Source organism: Taurulus bubalis (genome assembly GCF_910589615.1).
Source record: "Taurulus bubalis genome assembly, chromosome: 17".
Classification (NCBI taxonomy): domain Eukaryota; kingdom Metazoa; phylum Chordata; class Actinopteri; order Perciformes; family Cottidae; genus Taurulus; species Taurulus bubalis.
In genome coordinates, this window is record NC_136605.1 from 21,504,376 (window position 1) to 21,525,266 (window position 20,891).

The following is a 20,891-nucleotide window of genomic DNA, read 5'->3' on the forward strand; positions in this document are numbered from 1 at the left end:
CCTTTTTGATCCTGTCTTTTTGTTGCTTAATAAATTACTTTACATCGCCGTTGGCGTAACTTCAACCACCCCGTGACAGCTTTATTTTTATGGATCAGGATGAACACATGAATGGCCTCGAAGAACCTCTTCTGCTCTTTTACTCAAACTTTTAATAATAATAATAATACACATAATGTTCATCCTTTCTTATAAACCTGTTCAACCAGCTCTAAATTATTTGCTGGGCAGTTTTAATTAATGACTGTGTGTCCGCCCACCTGAATGACGTGTAAATGACTGAAGTAAGTACAGGTGAGGTGATGGGTGTGTCTCTGGACAGGTTTGTGTGTGTTGGAGGATCAGGAGCAGGAGGTTATTTATGCCGCAGTAGACTTGATTAGAGGGACTTCTCAGCCATGGCTATCTACAAATGCATCTCTGTGGCGACTCTGCTGACTCTGCTGACTCCAGGTAAGCGCCCTCCTCACCGCACACACCTGAACCAATCACCTGAAACAATCACGTGAGAGATCCGCTGGCCGAGCAGGAGGTACAGTGTGTATATGCATGAACCGGGGTGTAAGGTTAACGTGGAGAAATCGTCTTTTTTTTACAAAATAGTAGCAGGAGGAACTAGCAAGAGGAGTTGGGTGACTCGCCCGAACCGGACGGGTCATTTCCACGCAACTAAAACCACAAAGACTCTTCCAACCAGCCTCGGCTCAGCAGGAACTTTGTGTTATGAACAAGCGGTAATATAATCAAATGAAGTAGATCATTAAGATGTTGCTATGCTTACTAATAATCCTGCAATAAATATATAATCTGCATTTAAAGCAAAGCCGTTCTGGAAGTTTTTCATATGAAAGTAGTAAAGTGTATTCATGGTCGTAAAAATCAAAGTACTGTGTGTCGAATATCAATATAGTTCTGAACGGTAAGTCTAGTTCGTAGTCCACTAAACAGACCCTTAGAGCGTATTCCTAGCTATTAAAACCTAACCTGGCACCTCACCAAGAGCCAAGGTTCATTAGTGGAAAGCTGCCATTAACTGACGCGACTGAGAGCTACATTCGACCAGAGGGCCTCCTGGTCGGGTTAGGACCGGGGCAGGACCGGCTCATAACAGCCACGATCCATGGAAACTTGAGACAAGGAAGCACAGAGGCTCCCGGGAAGAAGTAGAGTTAGTAATGTGTGCATTGAAGAGGCATTAATTCATCCAGAAGGAGAGAGAGAGAGGAGCTCAGTGTATCCCAATATGTCCCCCAGCAGTCTAGGCCTATAGCAGCATATTTAGGGGCTGGACCAGGACAAACCTGAGCCAGCCCTAACTATAAGCTATCAAAGATGAAAGTCTTAAGCGTTCACTTACTGTTGTACATACTACCGCGCATGAAGTCATCGTGTTTTTTTTTTAGAAAAACATATGTTGATCTCGTAGAATTGTCCAAACTCTTCAAAAAGAGTAAACCTCACATCTGTAATGTTTCAGTGGGCTGCCCTGTGGGGCGCCCGGGGAGCAGCTGGGGGTTGGGTGTCTTGCTCAGGGACACTTCGACATGTGAACTATGGGGGGACTGGGGATCGAGCCGGCTTCCTTGTGGTTGCGGGACGACCACTCATCCCCCTGAGCTACAGCCGCCCCAAAAGGGTTAGAACAGGTTAGAACGGGTTAGATGGGGTTAGAACAAGGTAGATAAGGTTAGAACGGCTTTGAGGGGGTTAGATGGAGTTGGAGGGGGTAAAATGGGGTTAAATGGGGTTTGATCGGTTAGAACGGGTCAGATAGGGTTAGAACAGGTTAGAACTGGGTTAGAGTGGGTTACGACGGGTTAGAGGGAAAGACACGTTTTATTATTTTCACAATAAATTAAGAAGACGATAGGCGGAAAATAATCCTTCTTCAGCGCAGTGAGCAGTAAATTACAACGTTTACATTGAAGCCGAAGGATTTCTGAGGGAAGCTTAAAAAACGACTGCAAGCTCCTTTTCTGTATTTGAAAATGATCACAACGCTCCTCCTCAAATATCACCTGTCAATGTCTCACAAATATAAATATTTTCTATTTTTCAGAGTCTCTCTCGCAACTAAATGGTAAGTCACAATTTGATGTTTTTCTTTACTTCTTTACTTGTTACTTGTTGGGACTTCAGTTGATTTGTCCACAGTTTTATTATCATTAGTATTTATTATCATTATTAAACGAGTAGAAGCTCGCAGTAATACCGTAGTAATAATCGCTCTCCCTGGTTCTGCCGCCCGTCTCTCTTCAGTGTGTGGTCGGCCTTCGCTGAACACCCGGCTGAACACCCGGATCGTTGGGGGGGAGGTGGCCCCCGTGGGCAACTGGCCCTGGATGGCCAGTCTGCAGAAGTCTGGGTCCCACTCCTGTGGAGGATCGCTCATCAACAGTGAGTGGGTGATGAGCGCCGCCCACTGCTTCTTCCCCTCGTAAGCACAGAGCCCGGAGCACCTTCTTGTTTTTTCTTGCATTTCCCCTGAAGGAGCTTTGCTTTAACGCTCTGTGACGTGTCTCTTCAGCAACAACATCAACGACCTGGTTGTGATTCTGGGTCGCCAGAACCAGCAGGGCGCCAACCCCAATGAGGTCCAACGGACGGTGACGCGGCTCATCAACCACCCCAACTACAACAACTTCACCAGTGATAACGACATTACCCTCCTGAAGCTCTCCTCGCCGGTGACTTTCACCAACTTCATTCTGCCCGTCTGCCTGGCAGCTCCAAACAGCAGCTTCCACCACGGCACCGAGTCCTGGGTCACCGGCTGGGGCAGCATTAAATTGGACGGTATATATACATATATTATATATATATATATACATATCTAGCATCTTTTTTTTGTCTAGAAAAGTAAAAAAAAAAAAGAAAACATTTTTTAAGCCACCTGTGGATAAACAAAGACAGTATATAAGAACTGGACTTGGTCACTCGTTGGTTTGTGGACTGTAGTTTTGAAGCTCAGTGATCTCGCCGTGGCCATCGTAGTTTCAACCAGTGAACAGGAAGTGACCATATATGGACTGAGGAGGAGTCGAGGAGTAGAGAAGCCGTCTACGTCTCTGGTGGCGACCTGTCAATCACATTGAAGCCCTGCCCCTAAAGCATCGCCTGTTTTATGGTCTGTTTGACTCTAAATGACCATAATTTACTCAATGAACATCATGCTGTATTGAAGAAACAGGGAATAAATCAAGAGAAGTAGAGTCATTTATATAGACTTCTATACACCAGAGGAGTCACCCCCTGGTGGTCAGAAAAGAGAATGCAGCTTTAACATATGAAGCATAGACTTCTATACAACCAGAGGAGTCACCCCCTGGTGGTCAGAAAAGAGAATGCCGCTTTAACATATGAAGCTTTATTTTTTCCTTTTTGTCGACATGGCAGCTTTAAAAGTCTGTTTATTTAACTATTTTGGTGTCTCTTTAGTGGCTGCTCCGTCCCCACAAGCCCTGAGGGAGGTGGAGGTGCCCATTGTGGGGAACAAACAGTGTAACTGTGACCATGGAGTGGGATCAATCACAAGCAACATGATTTGCGCCGGGCTCCGTGTGGGAGGGAAGGACTCCTGTCAGGTGATCATCTTCATCTGTTTGTGTCAGATTTGACCTCATGCAAAGGTCATTCTCCTGAATGTTTCTCTGCTTAAAGGGGGACTCGGGCGGTCCACTAGTGAGCAAGCAGGGTGGAGTCTGGATTCAGGCGGGAATTGTGAGTTTTGGAAGAGGTTGTGCAGAGCCTAATTTCCCAGGAGTCTACACCAGAGTGTCCCAGTACCAGTCCTGGATCAACAGCCATATCCCCAACAATCGACCGGGTTACGTCGACTTCACGTCCATCGGGAGCGACAGTGACATCGGTGTAACCTGTGCTGCACCTCCAAACGCCGTCCCTCCAACCTCCACCGTCCCTTCAACTACCACCGTCCCTCCAACTACCACCACCCCTCCAACCACCACCGTCCCTCCAACCACCACCGTCCCTCCAACTACCACCACCGTCCCTCCAACTACCACCACCGTCCCTCCAACTACCACCACAGTCCCTCCAACCACCACCACAGTCCCTCCAACCACCACCACAGTCCCTCCAACCACCACCACAGTCCCTCCAACTACCACCACAGTCCCTCCAACTACCACCACCGTCCCTCCAACTACCACCACCACAGTCCCTCCAACCACCACCACAGTCCCTCCAACCACCACCACAGTCCCTCCAACCACCACCACCGTTTCTCCAACCACCACCACCGTCCCTCCAACCACCACCACAGTCCCTCCAACCACCACCACCGTCCCTCCAACCACCACCACCGTCCCTCCAACCACCACCACCGCCCCTCCAACCGCAACCACGTCTCCAACCACCAGCGCCACTCCAACCACCACCGTCCCTCCAACTGCAATCACCCCTCCAACCACCACTGTCCCTCCAACCACCACCACGCTTTCAACCGCTACCGTCCCTCTAACCCCCAACGACCCTCAAATCACTACAACGCCTCCAACCGCCGACGCCCCTCCAACCACCACCGCCCCTCCAACCGCCACCACGCCACCAATCGCCGACGTCCTTCCAACCACCACTACCCCTCCTACCACCACCACTCCTCCAACAGCCACCGTCCTTCCAACCAGCACCGCTCCTCAGACCAGCACCGCCCCACCAACCACCACCGTCCTTCCATCCACCACCGCACCTCGTGAGTCCAACACTGATTCTACCTCTGAATTCTACATCTGAATATTTACCTCTGAAATGTAGTACAGTAAAGAGTACATTATGTACCTCTGAGTTGCAGAAAAACATGAAAATGATCAAATTAAGGACCAAAAATGTGTACTTAAAAGAACAATTCCCCCTGAATCAAAAGCTTGTGTTTGACCTTTGTTCCTTCAGTGGTGATCTGTGGTCAAGCCCCGATGAATTCACGTATTTTGGGGGGAAGCTCCGCGGTGACGGCTGCCGTGTGGCCGTGGATGGCGAGCCTGCAGAAGAACGGAAGTCACGTGTGTGGCGGGACTCTGGTGGCCGTGGACGCCGTGTTGAGCAACGCCAACTGTTTCTCCAGGTGAGACGTCATGGACGTTTAACTGTAGAGGAAGTGCACCGGTTCTTTTTAAACTATTCCATTCCATTATCCGAACCGCTTATCCTATCTTGGCGCTGACATTGGGTGAAAGCAGGGTTCACCTGGACAGGTGTCCATTTGATCTCAGGGCTCATATAGAGACAGACAACCATTCCCGCCTACGGCCAACTTAGACTCCAGTTAACCTGAGCTGCATGTCGTTGGACTGTGGGAGGAACTGAAGCACCCAGAGGGAACCCACGCTGCCACAGGCAGATCATGATCTGGATTGGGGATTGAACCCGGGTCCCTTTTGCTGTGAGCTGACAGTGCGAGCTACTGCACTGCCCCCACAGTTTTAAACCAATCAGAACTCCTCTCATCTCCCACAGCTCCCCCACGCCGTCTGAATGGACCGTCGTGTTGGGTCGGCTGAAGCAGAACGGATCCAACCCCTTTGAGGTGACGCTGAACGTGACCAACATCACCCTGAGCACCCTGAGCGGGTCCAACGTCGCCGTGCTGCGACTGGCAGCCCGACCCGGCCTGTCCGACTACATCCAGCCCGTCTGCATGGACAACGGACAAACCTTCGCCGTGGGCTCCACGTGCTGGGTGGCGGGCTGGAGCTCCGGGCGAGGAGGGGGTGAGTCCAGAACCGTCGCTTCGCCTCTCTGGATGGAATCGGCTGGTCCGGGTTCCTGCCTGTCTGGGTTTGATCGAGATGTTTCCTCTCTCACCGTTTCCTTGTTTTCCATCTTCAGAGGAAGAAGTTCTGCAGGAGTTCCAGACCTCGGTGGAAAGCTGTGGGAACGCGTCGTCGGCCAGTGACACCATTTGTACCGGACTCTTAACACTGGAGCAGGTGAGAGAGTTCTACTTCTATGTGTCCTTCTGATGATATGTGGTCTGGATTTGAGAGAGAGACCCCAAAGGTCGTAGGTTGGATTCGAACCTCTGCCGTAATGTATCACTACCAAACTATTTAGTTCTTTCCCTACGATCCCCATATGTCCTCTATCGAATCGTTCATACTAAATGGTGTGTGTGTGTGTGTGTGTGTGCGTGTGTGTGTGTGTGTGTGTGTGTAGGGGGACTCTGGAGGTCCGATGATGTGTCAGCTGGACGGCTCCTGGTTCCAGGCAGCAGTGTTGTCATCTGAAAACGCCACCAGGTCAAGACGAGCAGCTCAGACGATGTTTGCCAAACTGAGCAACTTCCGGACCTTTCTGTCTAAGACGGTGGGCTTCTTATCTTCCTCCACCTCCAACACCACATCTCCCACCAATGGACCCTCCACTACCAGCGGGGGCGCTCCTGCGCACTCCCCCTTACTCCTCCTCCTCTTCCTCGTCTCCTCTGTGTGTCTCCAGCTCTTCGTGCAGTAAACCTGCAGCTTTGCGTCTGTGTCACATCATGTGACCTAAAGAAAAAGATCTGATTATTAACTCAAATCAACACTGGATGTTAACAATGGAAACTTGAGATTTTAACAAAGTTTTAATATGTATATATATAATACCTGATGATTTGATCATCCAGTTTTTGTTCACTGCAAAGCGACAGTAGACTTAGAATAGAAAGAAACTATAAGTAATATATGCGTTTTAAAATGTGCTGTACAGTTTTGTGTGAGAATGAGAGATCTTTTAATGGGTTGTGCAAAAGGTTCAGCGTCTAAAGAAAAAGTGCAATAAATGGACATACTAGTGCAGAAGATGATGAGTGAGGCGGATTTTTGGGGGAAAAGGAAACATTCAAATGTGCTTTAACTCTGACACTACTCCATCACAAGGGGGAAACACTCCACTTCCGGTTTGTTCTAAGAAGAGCTCCCGGTCTGAAATGAAGAATTCAACAGTATATTCATATTTATCCCACTGGGTCTCTGAAGGGAGTCATTGGACGTTTTTATTATTAATGTTTTTAAATCAATGCAATAAAAAAAAATGTGAAATCCTTGCAATATACAATGTTTAATTACTGATGAATATTTGCACTATATTTTGTCCATTTTCAGAACAGAATGACTGTTTGCTTCTTTGCCTCTTTGTCTCTTGGTCTCCTGGTCTCTTTGCCTCTGAGGTGAATTCTGAGACACTGTCCTCTTCATGTTGTGATTGACGCTTTAATTGTTTTGGTTAATATCTATATTAAATTAGTGGACATACAGAGAACATGTTGGTGTTGTTTCTTTTCCTGGTATGTTTCAGTGGTCAGTTTACTAGGTACACACAATGACCGTTACAGAAAGCCTTTTAAAAAGCATAAAGTCCAGGACTTGGAGCTCCTAAAGACCCTTTATCACTAGTATAAATAAAGGACAAAGAAACCAGAAAGTGATGGATCCATTTTTAAAACATTTCAGAATTTAATAAAACAGAATGTATGAGCTGCTCACTTGGTAGATGTACCAAGTACACTGAGTATATCAAGTACACCATTACAACATGTTGTGCAACATTTATTATAACTATAAAATATTCTATATTCTATTTAAGTCAAAGGTAAAAAACAAGCCGACGTGAGCAGAAGTGATTTGAGGGTCACAGGAGACAATGTGTCTCTGTCTGGAGACGACCTGCGTCTCTAACATAGTAAAGCACTGATGGCACTGTGTTGGTGAGAAATATGCTTACTATGCAGAAACTTGTAGCCTCCCTAATGATAAGGTAGCGTTCTCTCCACATTGGCCATCATACCATGAGTTCACCTCTCCCTCCGCCCTTACACACTCACTGTCTGTGTATGTCCGACCCTTTGGAAGGAAAGGTATATAACTGAGCCCCAAACCAAGGTGCGTTTGTACTTCTCTGCTGGACGTTCATCATCCACCAGACTTGGTCCTTCAACTTTGATTCAGAGACCTTATTCCTCCTTCCCCGATTTCCAGAGAAAATCTTCCATCACAATATGTACACTGCAATGCAGGTCTTGTCGTATCTGCAGTAGGTCTGCAGCCCAATATGCGGAACCTAAGTCTGATACTGAACACATTAATCTCAGTTTAAGTCCAAGCCTAAAACACAAACGCCCAACATGAGGCTCATACCCACGACCCTGAGATTAAGAGTCTCATGCTCTACTGACTGAGCTAGCCAGGAACAGAAAAAAGGTTGGGATTTGGAGCCCCACGTTGGGCAATGGCATTGTAATCGTGAGCGTCCATCCCATCCTCGTCACCAATTTGTGGAAATTAATAATTTTCCTTAGGCGAAATCAACAGTACTTTAACCACATTAGTCTTTGAATACTTTATTACATGATAAGATATAGTAAGATCATAACGAGTTTACAAGTCATCAAACGAGCCATAATACAGACAGAAGTCATGGTACATTCAGCTGGATGGTTCAGAAAGTTATTCTTCCTACGGAGAGGAGACGGAAGGTTCTGACCAAGTTCCCCATGATAGTAAAGCTTTAATACACTTCAGAGAGGCCCACCCAGCTCTGGGTTCTGTGTCCAATCTGTGTTCGGTGGAACAGGGACTAGAGACAGATGTGTACATGCAAATGGTGTTGACCACGCGAGTGTGCCCAGCAGAACACACAGGGGAAACAGTGACGGAAGCTGGAACTTAAATACTCGCGAGAACAGGCGCAGCAGAGTCAGTAGGTGAGAGTGATAGAGCTGATGAGGTGTGACCAACAGGTGTACTGACTGAACTGATTGAGTGTGTGGGAGACAGAGTGGCAGGAGAAACTGGAAGCTGAACTGTGACAATTACTTTATAAACAACATAAACAACCTGGTTCATAGTATTACTTTATTAACAACATAAATAACCTGGTTCATAGTATTACTTTATAAACAACATAAACAACCTGGTTCATAGTATTACTTTATTAACAACATAAATAACCTGGTTCATAGTATTACTTTATTAACAACATAAATAACCTGGTTCATAGTATTACTTTATTAACATAAACAACCTGGTTCATAGTATTACTTTATTAACAACATAAATAACCTGGTTCATAGTATTACTTTATTAACATAAACAACCTGGTTCATAGTATTACTTTATTAACAACATAAATAACCTGGTTCATAGTATTACTTTATTAACATAAACAACCTGGTTCATAGTATTACTTTATTAACATAAACAACCTGGTTCATAGTATTACTTTATTAACATAAACAACCTGGTTCATAGTATTACTTTACTAACATAAACAACCTGGTTCATTGTATTACTTTATTAGTTATTTCATTTATGTGTTGATTTTGCAAGGACAATGCACATGAATCAACAGTACAACTGTAAGTGGGCCAGAGTTAGCCAGAGAGGCTAATCTTCCTCTGCTGTCCGTGGACAGATTTTTTGATGGCAGCCTGAAATTACAACATTTCCAATAACATAATGGAACTAAGATTCGTGGATAGACAGACAGTAACATATAGGCAAAACTAATTCACATCAAAGATAAATAAAAGTGAACCTACAGTATAAGCACATATAAAACACTGGAGGCACATACAATACATGAACACTGAACAAGACAAATGCACATAATAAAAAGCCGGCAGGACAGAGAGTACATTAATGCTTCAGACCTGATTGTTAACAAGCCATTCCTTAAGGCTTGTATGAATGTTTTGTTGGTTTCTTTTGTGCTTATGTGTGATGGAAGCATTCCACGAGTTTATATGTACAAATAAACCTGCCATGCCTTCATGTTTTGTATTACTTTATTGACAACATAAACAACCTGGTTCATAGTATTACTTTATAAACATAAACAACCTGGTTCATATTACTTTATTGACAACATTAACAACCTGGTTCATAGTATTACTTTATTAACAACATTAACAACCTGGTTCATAGTATTACTTTATAAACATAAACAACCTGGTTCATAGTATTACTTTATTACCAACATAAAGAACAGTTTTCATAAATGACTGCACATCTGCTCACAAGTACACCTGTTGTACAGTTTCACATGTCGATCCACCTAAGCTCAGCGTGAATGACTTAACTGCTCCAACTGGCCGATCCGGTCCGCCTCCTCAGAGTTCCTGGAATATCTGCGTTTTTAACAAACAATAATTCCTCAAGAAATCCCGTAAATGGTTCATCACCAACGTGTGTATTAAATATAAAATGTGTTTCATTATTATTACTATTATTATAATAATTAAATATTCTGATTATTATAATAGTAGTTGTTCATTATAATGATGATAATATTTAATTATGTGTTTAGCAGTGGCGGGCCGTGGGTTTTCGACCTAGGCCATCAGATGCGGACTGGTGAGGGGGGGGAGGGGAGGAGTGTCCCGGGAGTTACTGTCAGAACGCTGCCCACTACACGGCTCGTTCATACAGACCGTCATGTGTGGACAGCAGATGCTCACTCTGTGATACGGACAATTTTTTTTTGCACTATTATGGGCATGGAGGTCACACAGGGTGTGTGGACCGACCTGTGGCACTATTTTAACCACTTTGACGGTTACTTAAATTGTTCACCCTTCTCACAAGGGTTACGGTATTGAGGCAATTTAAATGAAGTTAAAAAAACATGGGGTTGTGGAGATTATTAAGGTGCCGGTTTTTTTTGTCCGAAAATGAGGCGCTGGGTGCTTGGGGCGCATAAGAGCGGACACTTCGTGGAGCAAGCCTCCAACCTCGCCGTTGCCGCGTTATTAACAGACACTGAATGATGTCCAAATCAACAACCAGTCACATTTAGCTATAACAAAACAATCCAACAAAACCGCGGCACTAAAACACTGCACACACTTGGCGAGGGGATCAGCCCCAGTGCCGGCTCAACCAGCAGCAACAACAGCGCTGTGGCCTGTTTATGATTAAATACGACTGCAGATGTAAAAACAGTAACATAACCAGCATTTCACTCACCACATGCCTGTAACCCTCTGCGCAAAAGAGTCATCAGTAAATCCACCAGCAAGTCCGTTTCTCAGGCCTGAGCTTCTAGCTTCTTCTTCTTCTTCTTCTTCTTCTTCTTCTTCTTCTTCTTCTTCTTCTTCTTCTTCTTCTTCTTCTTCCGTTGAAAGAAGTCACGCTGGGCCACTGACCAATCATACGTCTACGCCATTTTGCAGGCGCTGCACGTCAAAGAATACGCCCAGCTTGTCAAACTAAAGATCTGATTTGTTGAAGTCCATGACAATCAACCACAACGTCCACTCTCCGTGTACTTTAATCTGCAAAGGCTTAAAATGCTTTGATGCCATAGAGACACAGGAGAAAAAAATTAATATATAGAAATATTCTTCATCACCAATCATTATTTCCTCTGTGGTACAGGTACACCCACTTGTGGTACAAGTACACCACTTGGTACAAGTTAACTGTTTATTAATTATTTTCAATAATGAATTGTTTATGAAATTTAAAATGCATTTGTATTTGTTTTCTAAACATATTCCTGTTGAGCACTTTGAACGACCTCGTGTCTACAGGTATACTTCCCTTCTCCTCCAAGTGTAAAAGTACAACGCTTTCCTGGGATATGAAGTACAGGTGAAGTAGTATTAGTGAAGTAATACTAAGTACTAGCTGGCAGAACAGTTCTAACTAAGAGATGTGACATGCCTGATGTGGTGGAACAGGTGAGGTTGTGGGCGTGTCTCTGGACAGGTTTGTGTGTGTTGGAGGAGGAGCAGGAGGTTATTTATGCCGCAGCAGACCTGATGAGAGGGACTTCTCAGCCATGGCTCTCTACAAATGCATCTCTGTGGCGACTCTGCTGACTCTGCTGACTCCAGGTAAGTTCCCTCCTCACCGCAGACACCTGAAACAATTACCTGAACCAATCTCCTGAAACAATCAGCAGGAGGTACGGCGTTTAAATGCATGAACGGGGATGAAAGGTTAACACGGAAAAATCCTGCATCTAAAATTCAGGGTTTTTTTGTTTACAAAATAGTAGCAGCAAAAGAAACAAAGTGCTCAGTGCACACTACATGGGAATTAATTAAAATATGAATATATTGAACGTGTAAAATGATCAAAGAGGAAAGAAGAAAAAAGTAAATGAAGGAAAGTCGTGTCCGGATTCTCAGAAACTCTTTTAAGTCCAAATGTGGTCAGTTTAAGGATTTCTGGAGGCAAAAACCGTCGTTTAAAAATAAATCAATCTACAAAGTAAGCAGTAAAAAAGTAGTATATTTCTCTGAGATGCTGCAGAGAAAAGACAAGTAAGCAAATCTGAAAGCTCTGGATCTTTGGGGAGTTTCAGCAGCTTCAGCCGGAGTGAATGAAGCAGCTAAGTATAATATTATAGTCATATATATTATATTATATTAAACTTTATCCAATTTTCTTTGAGGTCTGCTTTAAAATCCACGTGTGGTTTTTACGTGAGATCTAGTGGAATACATTCGTTGTTGAAGGAGTTTTAGTATGAACTTTAACACATCAAAGGGGATTTTTGTCACTGTGGCAACAACAGACGTCTGTCACTGAAGCGGGTTTCAGGTAAACACAGGGCCCGCCTCCTTCAGCTCCCGATTGCAAAACATCCACTGCAAACATTTAATTCTTAATCCCATAAGTCACCAGCATTTCATTTGAAATGTTTCCTCATTCCAAAGACAAACCTATATAGTGTATGCTTGTGATGCGTTCACTTACTGTTGTACATTCTAACTTGTGTTGCGTTTGACTCGTGATGTGTTCACTTACTGTTGGACGTACTGCCGCACATGAAAAAACATACGTTGATCACGTAAGTTTGTCAGAACGCTTCGTAAAGAGTAAATCTCACATCTGTAATGTTTCTGTGACGTTAAAGCATCAGCAAACAGTAGTATTAAAGCAAACAGTAGTATTAAAGCAAACAGTAGTACAGTAGTGCAACAACTGTGTAGTAGCTGCAGTAGTAGTTGTAGTAGTAGTATAAGGTTTGGGTATTTTGGATTGTTGTGTCTGAGTATGAATATTTAGACTCATGAGTCATCCTGCCAGCACTGAGGCGTCGGGGTCGTTCCCCTTCGTGTCTCCGTCATCACACTTCGAGGCATTACTACAAAAATGACCCCAAAAAAAGTATCTCATATTGCATACCCCTCCGAAAGATAGTCCTGCACTTGACTGATGATTTCAAATGTATTGATAAATTCCCAAAACCAACGTAAGAGCTGTGTACACAGGCACAAAAACGATAATTATGTTTGCTTACTCCTCGTTTGCATTAATAGTGCGCACACACACACACACACACACACACACACAAACACACACACACACACACACATACACACACACACACACACACACACACACACACAAACCGAACCAACACTCATGCTAATTTCCCTACAACATACAGTTAAAAAATAAATTACATTTATTACAACTTTAACTAACCTTGTGCTTCTTCCGCGGAGTGGAATAATACATGTAGTGTGTTAAATTATAAAATAGCTATAACTTTTAATTATAAAAAAAAAATAGTAATAATAACAAAACAATATTTAAATTGAAACTTTGTGATTCTGTTTAGGCCAACAGAGAAGGCTTTGCGGGCCCTGACGGCCCACCACTAGTTAGATGGGGTTAGAACAAGTTCAAACAGGTTAGATTTGGTTAGAATGGGATTAGATGTGTTGTTCAATGGGGTTAAAACAGGTTTGAGGGGGTTATATTGTGTTAGAATGGGTTAGAATTAGTGCTGGGCAAAGTTGAAAAAATATAATCGATTAATCGCATGATTTTTCTGTAATTAACAGCGATTAATTGCATTACACGCAAAATTCAATTATGAATGAAAAACTAGTGTATTGCACGCTATTATTTTAAAGTAATGTTATCAGAACAATATAACAGGCACTCTGGAGCAACAGCAAGTTAACATACAGTATATAAATCGTTATATAAATAGTTCTTTGTTTTTATGAACAGGTTCCAGAAGAAACATTATTTTATCATGGAACAACATAAACAGTCTCACAATAAATTTAGAAGATAATAGTTAGAAAATAATCCCTAAAATAGGAATAAACTTTAGTAAAGACAAAACCATGGTACATGTTTAATCCAGTTTAAAATAACACTCGGCATTGACAAATGTTTTCTATTTTTCAGAGTCTCTCTCGCAACTAAATGGTAAGTCACAACTTGATGTTTTTCTTTACTTCTTTACTTGATACTTGTTGGGACTTCAGTTGTTTTGTCCACAGTTTTATTATCGTTAGTATTTATTATCATTATGAAACGAGAGTAGAAGCTCTGGGCTGTTGGAGGTCAGGAGCCCCGCAGTAATACCGTAGTAATAATCGCTCTCCCTGGTTCTGCCGCCCGTCTCTCTTCAGTGTGTGGTCGGCCTCCGCTGAACACCCGGCTGAACACCCGGATCGTTGGGGGGGAGGTGGCCCCCGTGGGCAACTGGCCCTGGATGGCCAGTCTGCAGAAGTCTGGGTCCCACTCCTGTGGAGGATCGCTCATCAACAGTGAGTGGGTGATGAGCGCCGCCCACTGCTTCTTCCCCTCGTAAGCACAGAGCCCGGAGCACCTTCTTGTTTTTTCTTGCATTTCCCCTGAAGGAGCTTTGCTTTAACGCTCTGTGACGTGTCTCTTCAGCAACAACATCAACAACCTGGTTGTGATTCTGGGTCGCCAGAACCAGCAGGGCGCCAACCCCAATGAGGTCCAACGGACGGTGACGCGGCTCATCAACCACCCCAACTATAATGACTTCACCAGTGATAACGACATTACCCTCCTGAAGCTCTCCTCGCCGGTGACTTTCACCAACTTCATTCTGCCCGTCTGCCTGGCAGCTCCAAACAGCAGCTTCCACCACGGCACCGAGTCCTGGGTCACCGGCTGGGGCAACATTGCATTCGAAGGTAGGTCAGGGGGGATTTTCAGAGGTCGCGTGACAGTAACAACGATTGTTACTGTGTGAATGTAACAACGGGGAATATATATATAAATATATATATTCCCCGTTGTTACTGTCACACGACCATATATATATATATATATATATATATATATATATATATATATATATATATAGCATCTTTTCTTTTGGCTGGAAAAGTAAAAAAAAAAAATGTTTTAAACCATCTGTGGATAAACAAAGACGATATATAAGAACTGGACTTGGTCACTCGTTGGTTTGTGGACTGTAGTTTTGAAGCTCAGTGATCTCTCCGTCGCCATATTGGTTTCAATTAGTGAACAGGAAGTGGCCATATTAGGACTGAGGAGGAGTAACATAGAGAAGCCGTCTACGTCTCTGGTGGCGACCTGTCAATTACATTGAACCCCGCCCCTAAAGCATCGCCTGTTTTATGGTCTGTTTGACTCTAAATGACCATAATTTACTAAATGAACATCATGCTGTATTGAAGAAGACTTGCAACTAGAGATTGAGACATAAACTCATGTTTACAATGTTTACTGAGGGAATAGATCAAGAGAGAAGTAGAGTCATTTATATAGACTTCTATACAACCAGAGGAGTCACCCCCTGGTGGTCAGGAAAGACAATGCAGCTTTGAACATATGAAGCTTTAGCATCACAAATGTTTTCAGTTTAAAAAGTCTGTTTATTTAACTATATTGGTGTCTCTTTAGTGGCTGCTCCGTCCCCACAAGCCCTGATGGAGGTGGAGGTGCCCATCGTGGGGAACAAACAGTGTAACTGTGACTATGGGGTGGGCTCAATCACAAGCAACATGATCTGCGCCGGGCTCCGTGTGGGAGGGAAGGACTCCTGTCAGGTGATCATCTTTATCTGTTTGTGTCAGATTTGACCTCATGCAAAGGTCATTCTCCTGATTGTTTCTCTGCTAAAAGGGGGACTCAGGCGGTCCGATGGTGAGCAAGCAGGGTGGAGTCTGGACCCAGTCGGGAATCGTGAGTTTTGGAAGAGGTTGTGCAGAGCCTAATTTCCCAGGAGTCTACACCAGAGTGTCCGAATACCAGTCCTGGATCAACAGCCAAATCACCAACAATCAGCCGGGCTACGTCACCTTCACGTCCACCGGGAGCGACAGTGACGTCGGCGTCACCTGTGCTGGATCTCCAACCACAGTCCCTCCACTCACCACCACACCTCCAACCAGCACCGCCCCTCCAATCATCACCACCCCTCCAACCACCACCACCCCTCCAAACATCACACCTCAAACCACCACCACCCCTCCAATCATCATCACCCCTCCAATCATCATCATCCCTCCAATCATCACCATCCCTCCAATCACCACCATCCCTCCAACCACCACACCTCCAACCACCACCGCCCCTCCAATCATCATCATCCCTCCAATCATCACCATCCCTCCAATCATCATCTCTCCAATCATCACCATCCCTCCAATCATCATCTCTCCAATCATCACCATCCCTCCTACCACCACAATCCCTCCAACCACCACCGCCACTCCAACCACCACAATCCCTCCAACCACCACCACCCCTCCAACCACCACCGCCACTCCAACCACCACCACCCCTCCAACCACCACCGCCACTCCAACCACCACAATCCCTCCAACCACCACCACCCCTCCAACCACCACCGCCACTCCAACCACCACAATCCCTCCAACCACCACCACCCCTCCAACCACCACCGCCACTCCTACCACCACCACCCCTCCAACCACCACCGCCACTCCAACCACCACAATCCCTCCAACCACCACCACCCCTCCAACCACCACCGCCACTCCAACCACCACAATCCCTCCAACCACCACCACCCCTCCAACCACCACCGCCACTCCAACCACCACAATCCCTCCAACCACCACCGTCCCACGTGAGTCCAACCTGTAAACACAGATTCTACCTACAACATATACCTCTGAGATGTAGTAGAGTAGAAGGACATTATGTACCCCTGATATGTAGTACAATAAAAAGTACAACATATACCTCTGAGATGTAGTACAGAAAAGAGCACATTATGTACCTCTGAGATGTAGTACTGTAAAAAGTACAACATCTACCTCTGAGATGTAGTACAGTAAAGAGTACAACATGTACCTCTGAGATGCAGCAGAACATGGAAATTCTCAAGGTAGGTACCACAAAGGTGTACATAAAGGAACAGTTCCCCTTTAAATCTTGTGTTTGATCTTGACCTTTGTTCCTTCAGCGGTGATCTGTGGCCGAGCCCCGATGAATTCACGTATTTCGGGAGGAAGCTCCACGGTGACGGCTGCCGTGTGGCCGTGGATGGCGAGCCTGCAGAAGAACGGAAGTCACGCGTGTGGCGGGACTCTGGTGGCCGTGGACGCCGTGTTGAGCAACGCCAACTGTTTCTCCAGGTGAGACGTCATGGACGTTTAACTGTAGAGGAAGTGCACCGGTTCTTTCCGAAACGCTGATCCTATTCAGCAGTGGTGGGCCGTCAGGGCCAGCTAAGCCTTCTCTGCTGGCTGAAACAGAATCACAAAGTAATACTTATTTTTTAATGATGTATTCTTTCACAAATACACTACATGTATTATAATCATTTTCCCTATTAGCTTATTTTCGCATTGCACAGCTCCTGTCTTCGTCTGTTGCTCTGCTTCACCTCTATGTCTCTATGGAAGAAGAGCGGCCCAAGGCCTTCTAGCTGGCCTTTGCAGATTAAAGTACATGGGGACGTTATCGTTGATTGTCATAGTCTTCAACCAATCAGATCTTTAGTTTGACATGCTGGCCGTATTCTTTGACATGCCAGGACCACCGAGGTGGCCTGGAAGTACGTCAGCATTAACATGCGCTGTGATTGGTCAGTGGGCCAGCGTGACCTTTGTCAACAGAAAGCTAGCTAGTAGCACTCAGTAGTCGTCAGAAGAGTTCAGGCTGAAAGATAAAACAAGTTATGACGTGTTTAGTGTTTTGCTTGGTGTAGTTTTTTTAACACTCAATGGCTGAAAGAGGAGGAGAAACGGACTTGGTGGCGGATTCACTGACGACACCTTTCTCCCGGAGCGTTACGGGCATGTTACTGGAACTGAAGCGCACCGATAAACTGTACAACCTCGTCATTGAACTGTTTGTTAGCAAAGAGAGGAGGATGGACTTTGTCTTTCAGTGAACAGCATTTGGTGAGTGAACTGCCGTTTGTGTTTTTACATCTGCAGTAGCGTTGTGTTAATGTGTCTATAGTGTTGTTGTTATTATATAGTTAATATTGTTCCTTCTGATCGTGGCTCGTGCTCTTGAATGTGCAGTGTTTTAGTGCCGCAGTTTTGTTGGATTGTTTTGCCATGTTTTTTTATAACAAAATGGGACTGGTTCTTGTGAATTTGTTCTTGTTGATGTGGAAAACATGCATTGTCCGTTAATGACGCAGCATCCCGTCATGCGTGTATTTATGTATACGATATCAGACGGCACAGAAGACCCAGGTAGAAAATGCACGGCCTGCCACTGTTATTCAGGGTCGGGGGCGCTGGAACCGATCCCAGCTGACATTTGGGAAAGACAGGGTTCACCTGGACAGGTGTCCTGTTAATCTCAGGGCTCATATAGAGATAGACAACCATTCATGCCTACAGGCAACTTAGAGTCCAGTTAATCTGAGCTGCATGTCTTTGGACTGTGGGAGGAACCGGAGCACCCGGAGGAAACCCACACTGCCACAGGGAGAACCCGGGCCCGTCTTGCTGTGAGCTGACAGTGCGAGCTACTGCACTGCCCTCGCACTTTCAAACCAATCAGAACTCCTCTCATCTCCCACAGCTCCCCCACGCCGTCTGAATGGACCGTCGTGTTGGGTCGGCTGAAGCAGAACGGATCCAACCCCTTTGAGGTGACGCTGAACGTGACCAACATCACCCTGAGCACCCTGAGCGGGTCCAACGTCGCCGTGCTGCGACTGGCAGCCCGACCCGGCCTGTCCGACTACATCCAGCCCGTCTGCATGGACAACGGACAAACCTTCGCCGTGGGCTCCACGTGCTGGGTGGCGGGCTGGAGCTCCGGGCGAGGAGGGGGTGAGTCCAGAACCGTCGCTTCGCCTCTCTGGATGGAATCGGCTGGTCCGGGTTCCTGCCTGTCTGGGTTTGATCCAGATGTTTCCTCTCTCACCGTTTCCTTGTTTTCCATCTTCAGAGGAAGAAGTTCTGCAGGAGTTCCAGACCTCGGTGGAAAGCTGTGGGAACGCGTCGTCGGCCAGTGACACCATTTGTACCGGACTCTTAACACTGGAGCAGGTGAGAGAGTTCTACTTCTATGTGTCCTTCTGATGATATGTGGTCTGGATTTGAGAGAGATAGTCAGGAGAGAAAGAGAGAGAGAGAGAGAGAGAGAGAGAGAGACCCCAAAGGTCATAGGTCGGATTCAAACCTCTTCCGTAAGGTATCACTACTAATAACTACCAAACTATTTAGTTCTTTCTCTATGATCTCGGTCTGTCCTCTATCGAATCGTTCATACTAAATGGTGTGTGTGTGTGTGTGTGTGTGTGTGTGTGTGTGTGTGTGTGTGTGTGTGTGTATGTGTGTGTGTGTGTGTGTGTGTGTGTAGGGGGACTCTGGAGGTCCGATGATGTGTAAGCTGGACGGCTCCTGGTTCCAGGCAGCAGTGTTGTCATCTGAAAACGCCACCAGGTCAAGACGAGCAGCTCAGACGATGTTTGCCAAACTAAGCAACTTCCAGATTTTTCTGTCTGAGACAGTGGGCTTCTTACCTTCCTCCACCTTCACCTCCAACACCACATCTCCCACCAGCGAGCCCTCCACCACCAGCGGGGGCGCTCCTGCGCACTCCCCCTTCCTCCTCCTCTTCCTCATCCTCGTCTCGTTCGTGTGTCTCCTGCTCTTCGTGCAGTAAACCTGGCGCTTCGCGTCTGTGTCCCATCATGTGACCTTTGTGACCTGTAGGTCACATGACGAGCACAAAGGAACCTCAAGCGAGCTGGAGTCTGAGAGGCAGTTGAGCCCGAAGCTGCACGGAGGAAACATCCGGTCAGGAGGAAAGATTCTGGTCCTTCACGTGACGATAGATCGTCACCGAACAGACATTTATTTAGGGTTAGAAGAGTTTCCGGTCTGAAATGAAGAATTCCTTAAAGCTGCACTGATCAACAGTATATTCATATTTATCCCACTTGGTCTGGAGCCAATGGACGTTTTTATTATTAATGTTTTTATATCAATACAATGAAGAAATGTGGGAAATCCTTGCAATACATAATGTTACTACTGATGAATATTGTAACTATATTTTGTCCATTTTCAGGACAGAATGACTGTTTAATGGACAAAATCCTAATTGTAAACTGAATAGAATTAAACTGCTGCCATGAAGTCTTTATGTTGAGTTGATCTGAGGCACAGTGGCGTTGACCCGCCTGTCAATCATCTTCCTCATATTCACAGGAGCTTCTGTTCCATAAGGCTGAGTGCGTTACCTGCACTGAATGATGTACCATAAACTACTATGCCTGGTGTTTGCTCGAGGTTTATGTTAAACAGATGATGGCAAGAACTACTGTCCAGATTACCGGGACCAGCCTGTTTTGTTTGTGACATGTTTCGTTGCAAATAAATCTATAAATCTGTAGTGAACATCAATCCAGTGTCTCTCGTGTTCTGTGTGTAGCAGTTGTGTATTCTCTCTCTTCCTTGCGTTGTGTATTTTTCAGTCAGGCACACTTGATTTTTCATTACCAGCCGTTTATTCAGGTAGACAGATCTGGTAGTCTCGTGACACGGAAATAACTCGTGGCAAAAGCTCCGGAACACAGAGACAACACACACGGAGACACGGAAAGCAGACACACAATCACTGTTAAACACAACCTATAATAATCAACTCTATGAACAAATAAACACTTATTTCAATACCAAGGCGGAGCTTATC

The 20,891-nt window shown here is 45.3% G+C and overlaps 1 protein-coding gene across 1 annotated transcript in view; it reads left to right on the forward strand.

Annotated features, from left to right (window-relative positions):
• The first annotated feature begins 319 nt into the window (after positions 1-319).
• Positions 320-20,891, forward strand: part of LOC306749613 (uncharacterized protein) — a 33,364-nt gene continuing 12,792 nt past the window's right edge. Inside the window, exons 1-20 of the mRNA XM_079232925.1 lie at positions 320-453; positions 2,060-2,080; positions 2,260-2,437; positions 2,528-2,796; positions 3,439-3,584; positions 3,661-4,714; positions 4,912-5,083; positions 5,476-5,729; positions 5,848-5,948; positions 6,175-6,467; positions 11,709-11,836; positions 14,384-14,561; positions 14,652-14,920; positions 15,657-15,802; positions 15,879-16,848; positions 17,188-17,359; positions 18,768-19,021; positions 19,140-19,240; positions 19,605-19,855; positions 19,910-20,021. Of these exons, the coding sequence (XP_079089051.1) occupies positions 399-453; positions 2,060-2,080; positions 2,260-2,437; positions 2,528-2,796; positions 3,439-3,584; positions 3,661-4,714; positions 4,912-5,083; positions 5,476-5,729; positions 5,848-5,948; positions 6,175-6,467; positions 11,709-11,836; positions 14,384-14,561; positions 14,652-14,920; positions 15,657-15,802; positions 15,879-16,848; positions 17,188-17,359; positions 18,768-19,021; positions 19,140-19,240; positions 19,605-19,855; positions 19,910-20,021 (5,124 nt within the window). The 5' untranslated portion in view covers positions 320-398. The remainder of the gene's footprint in view (positions 454-2,059; positions 2,081-2,259; positions 2,438-2,527; positions 2,797-3,438; positions 3,585-3,660; positions 4,715-4,911; positions 5,084-5,475; positions 5,730-5,847; positions 5,949-6,174; positions 6,468-11,708; positions 11,837-14,383; positions 14,562-14,651; positions 14,921-15,656; positions 15,803-15,878; positions 16,849-17,187; positions 17,360-18,767; positions 19,022-19,139; positions 19,241-19,604; positions 19,856-19,909; positions 20,022-20,891) is intronic.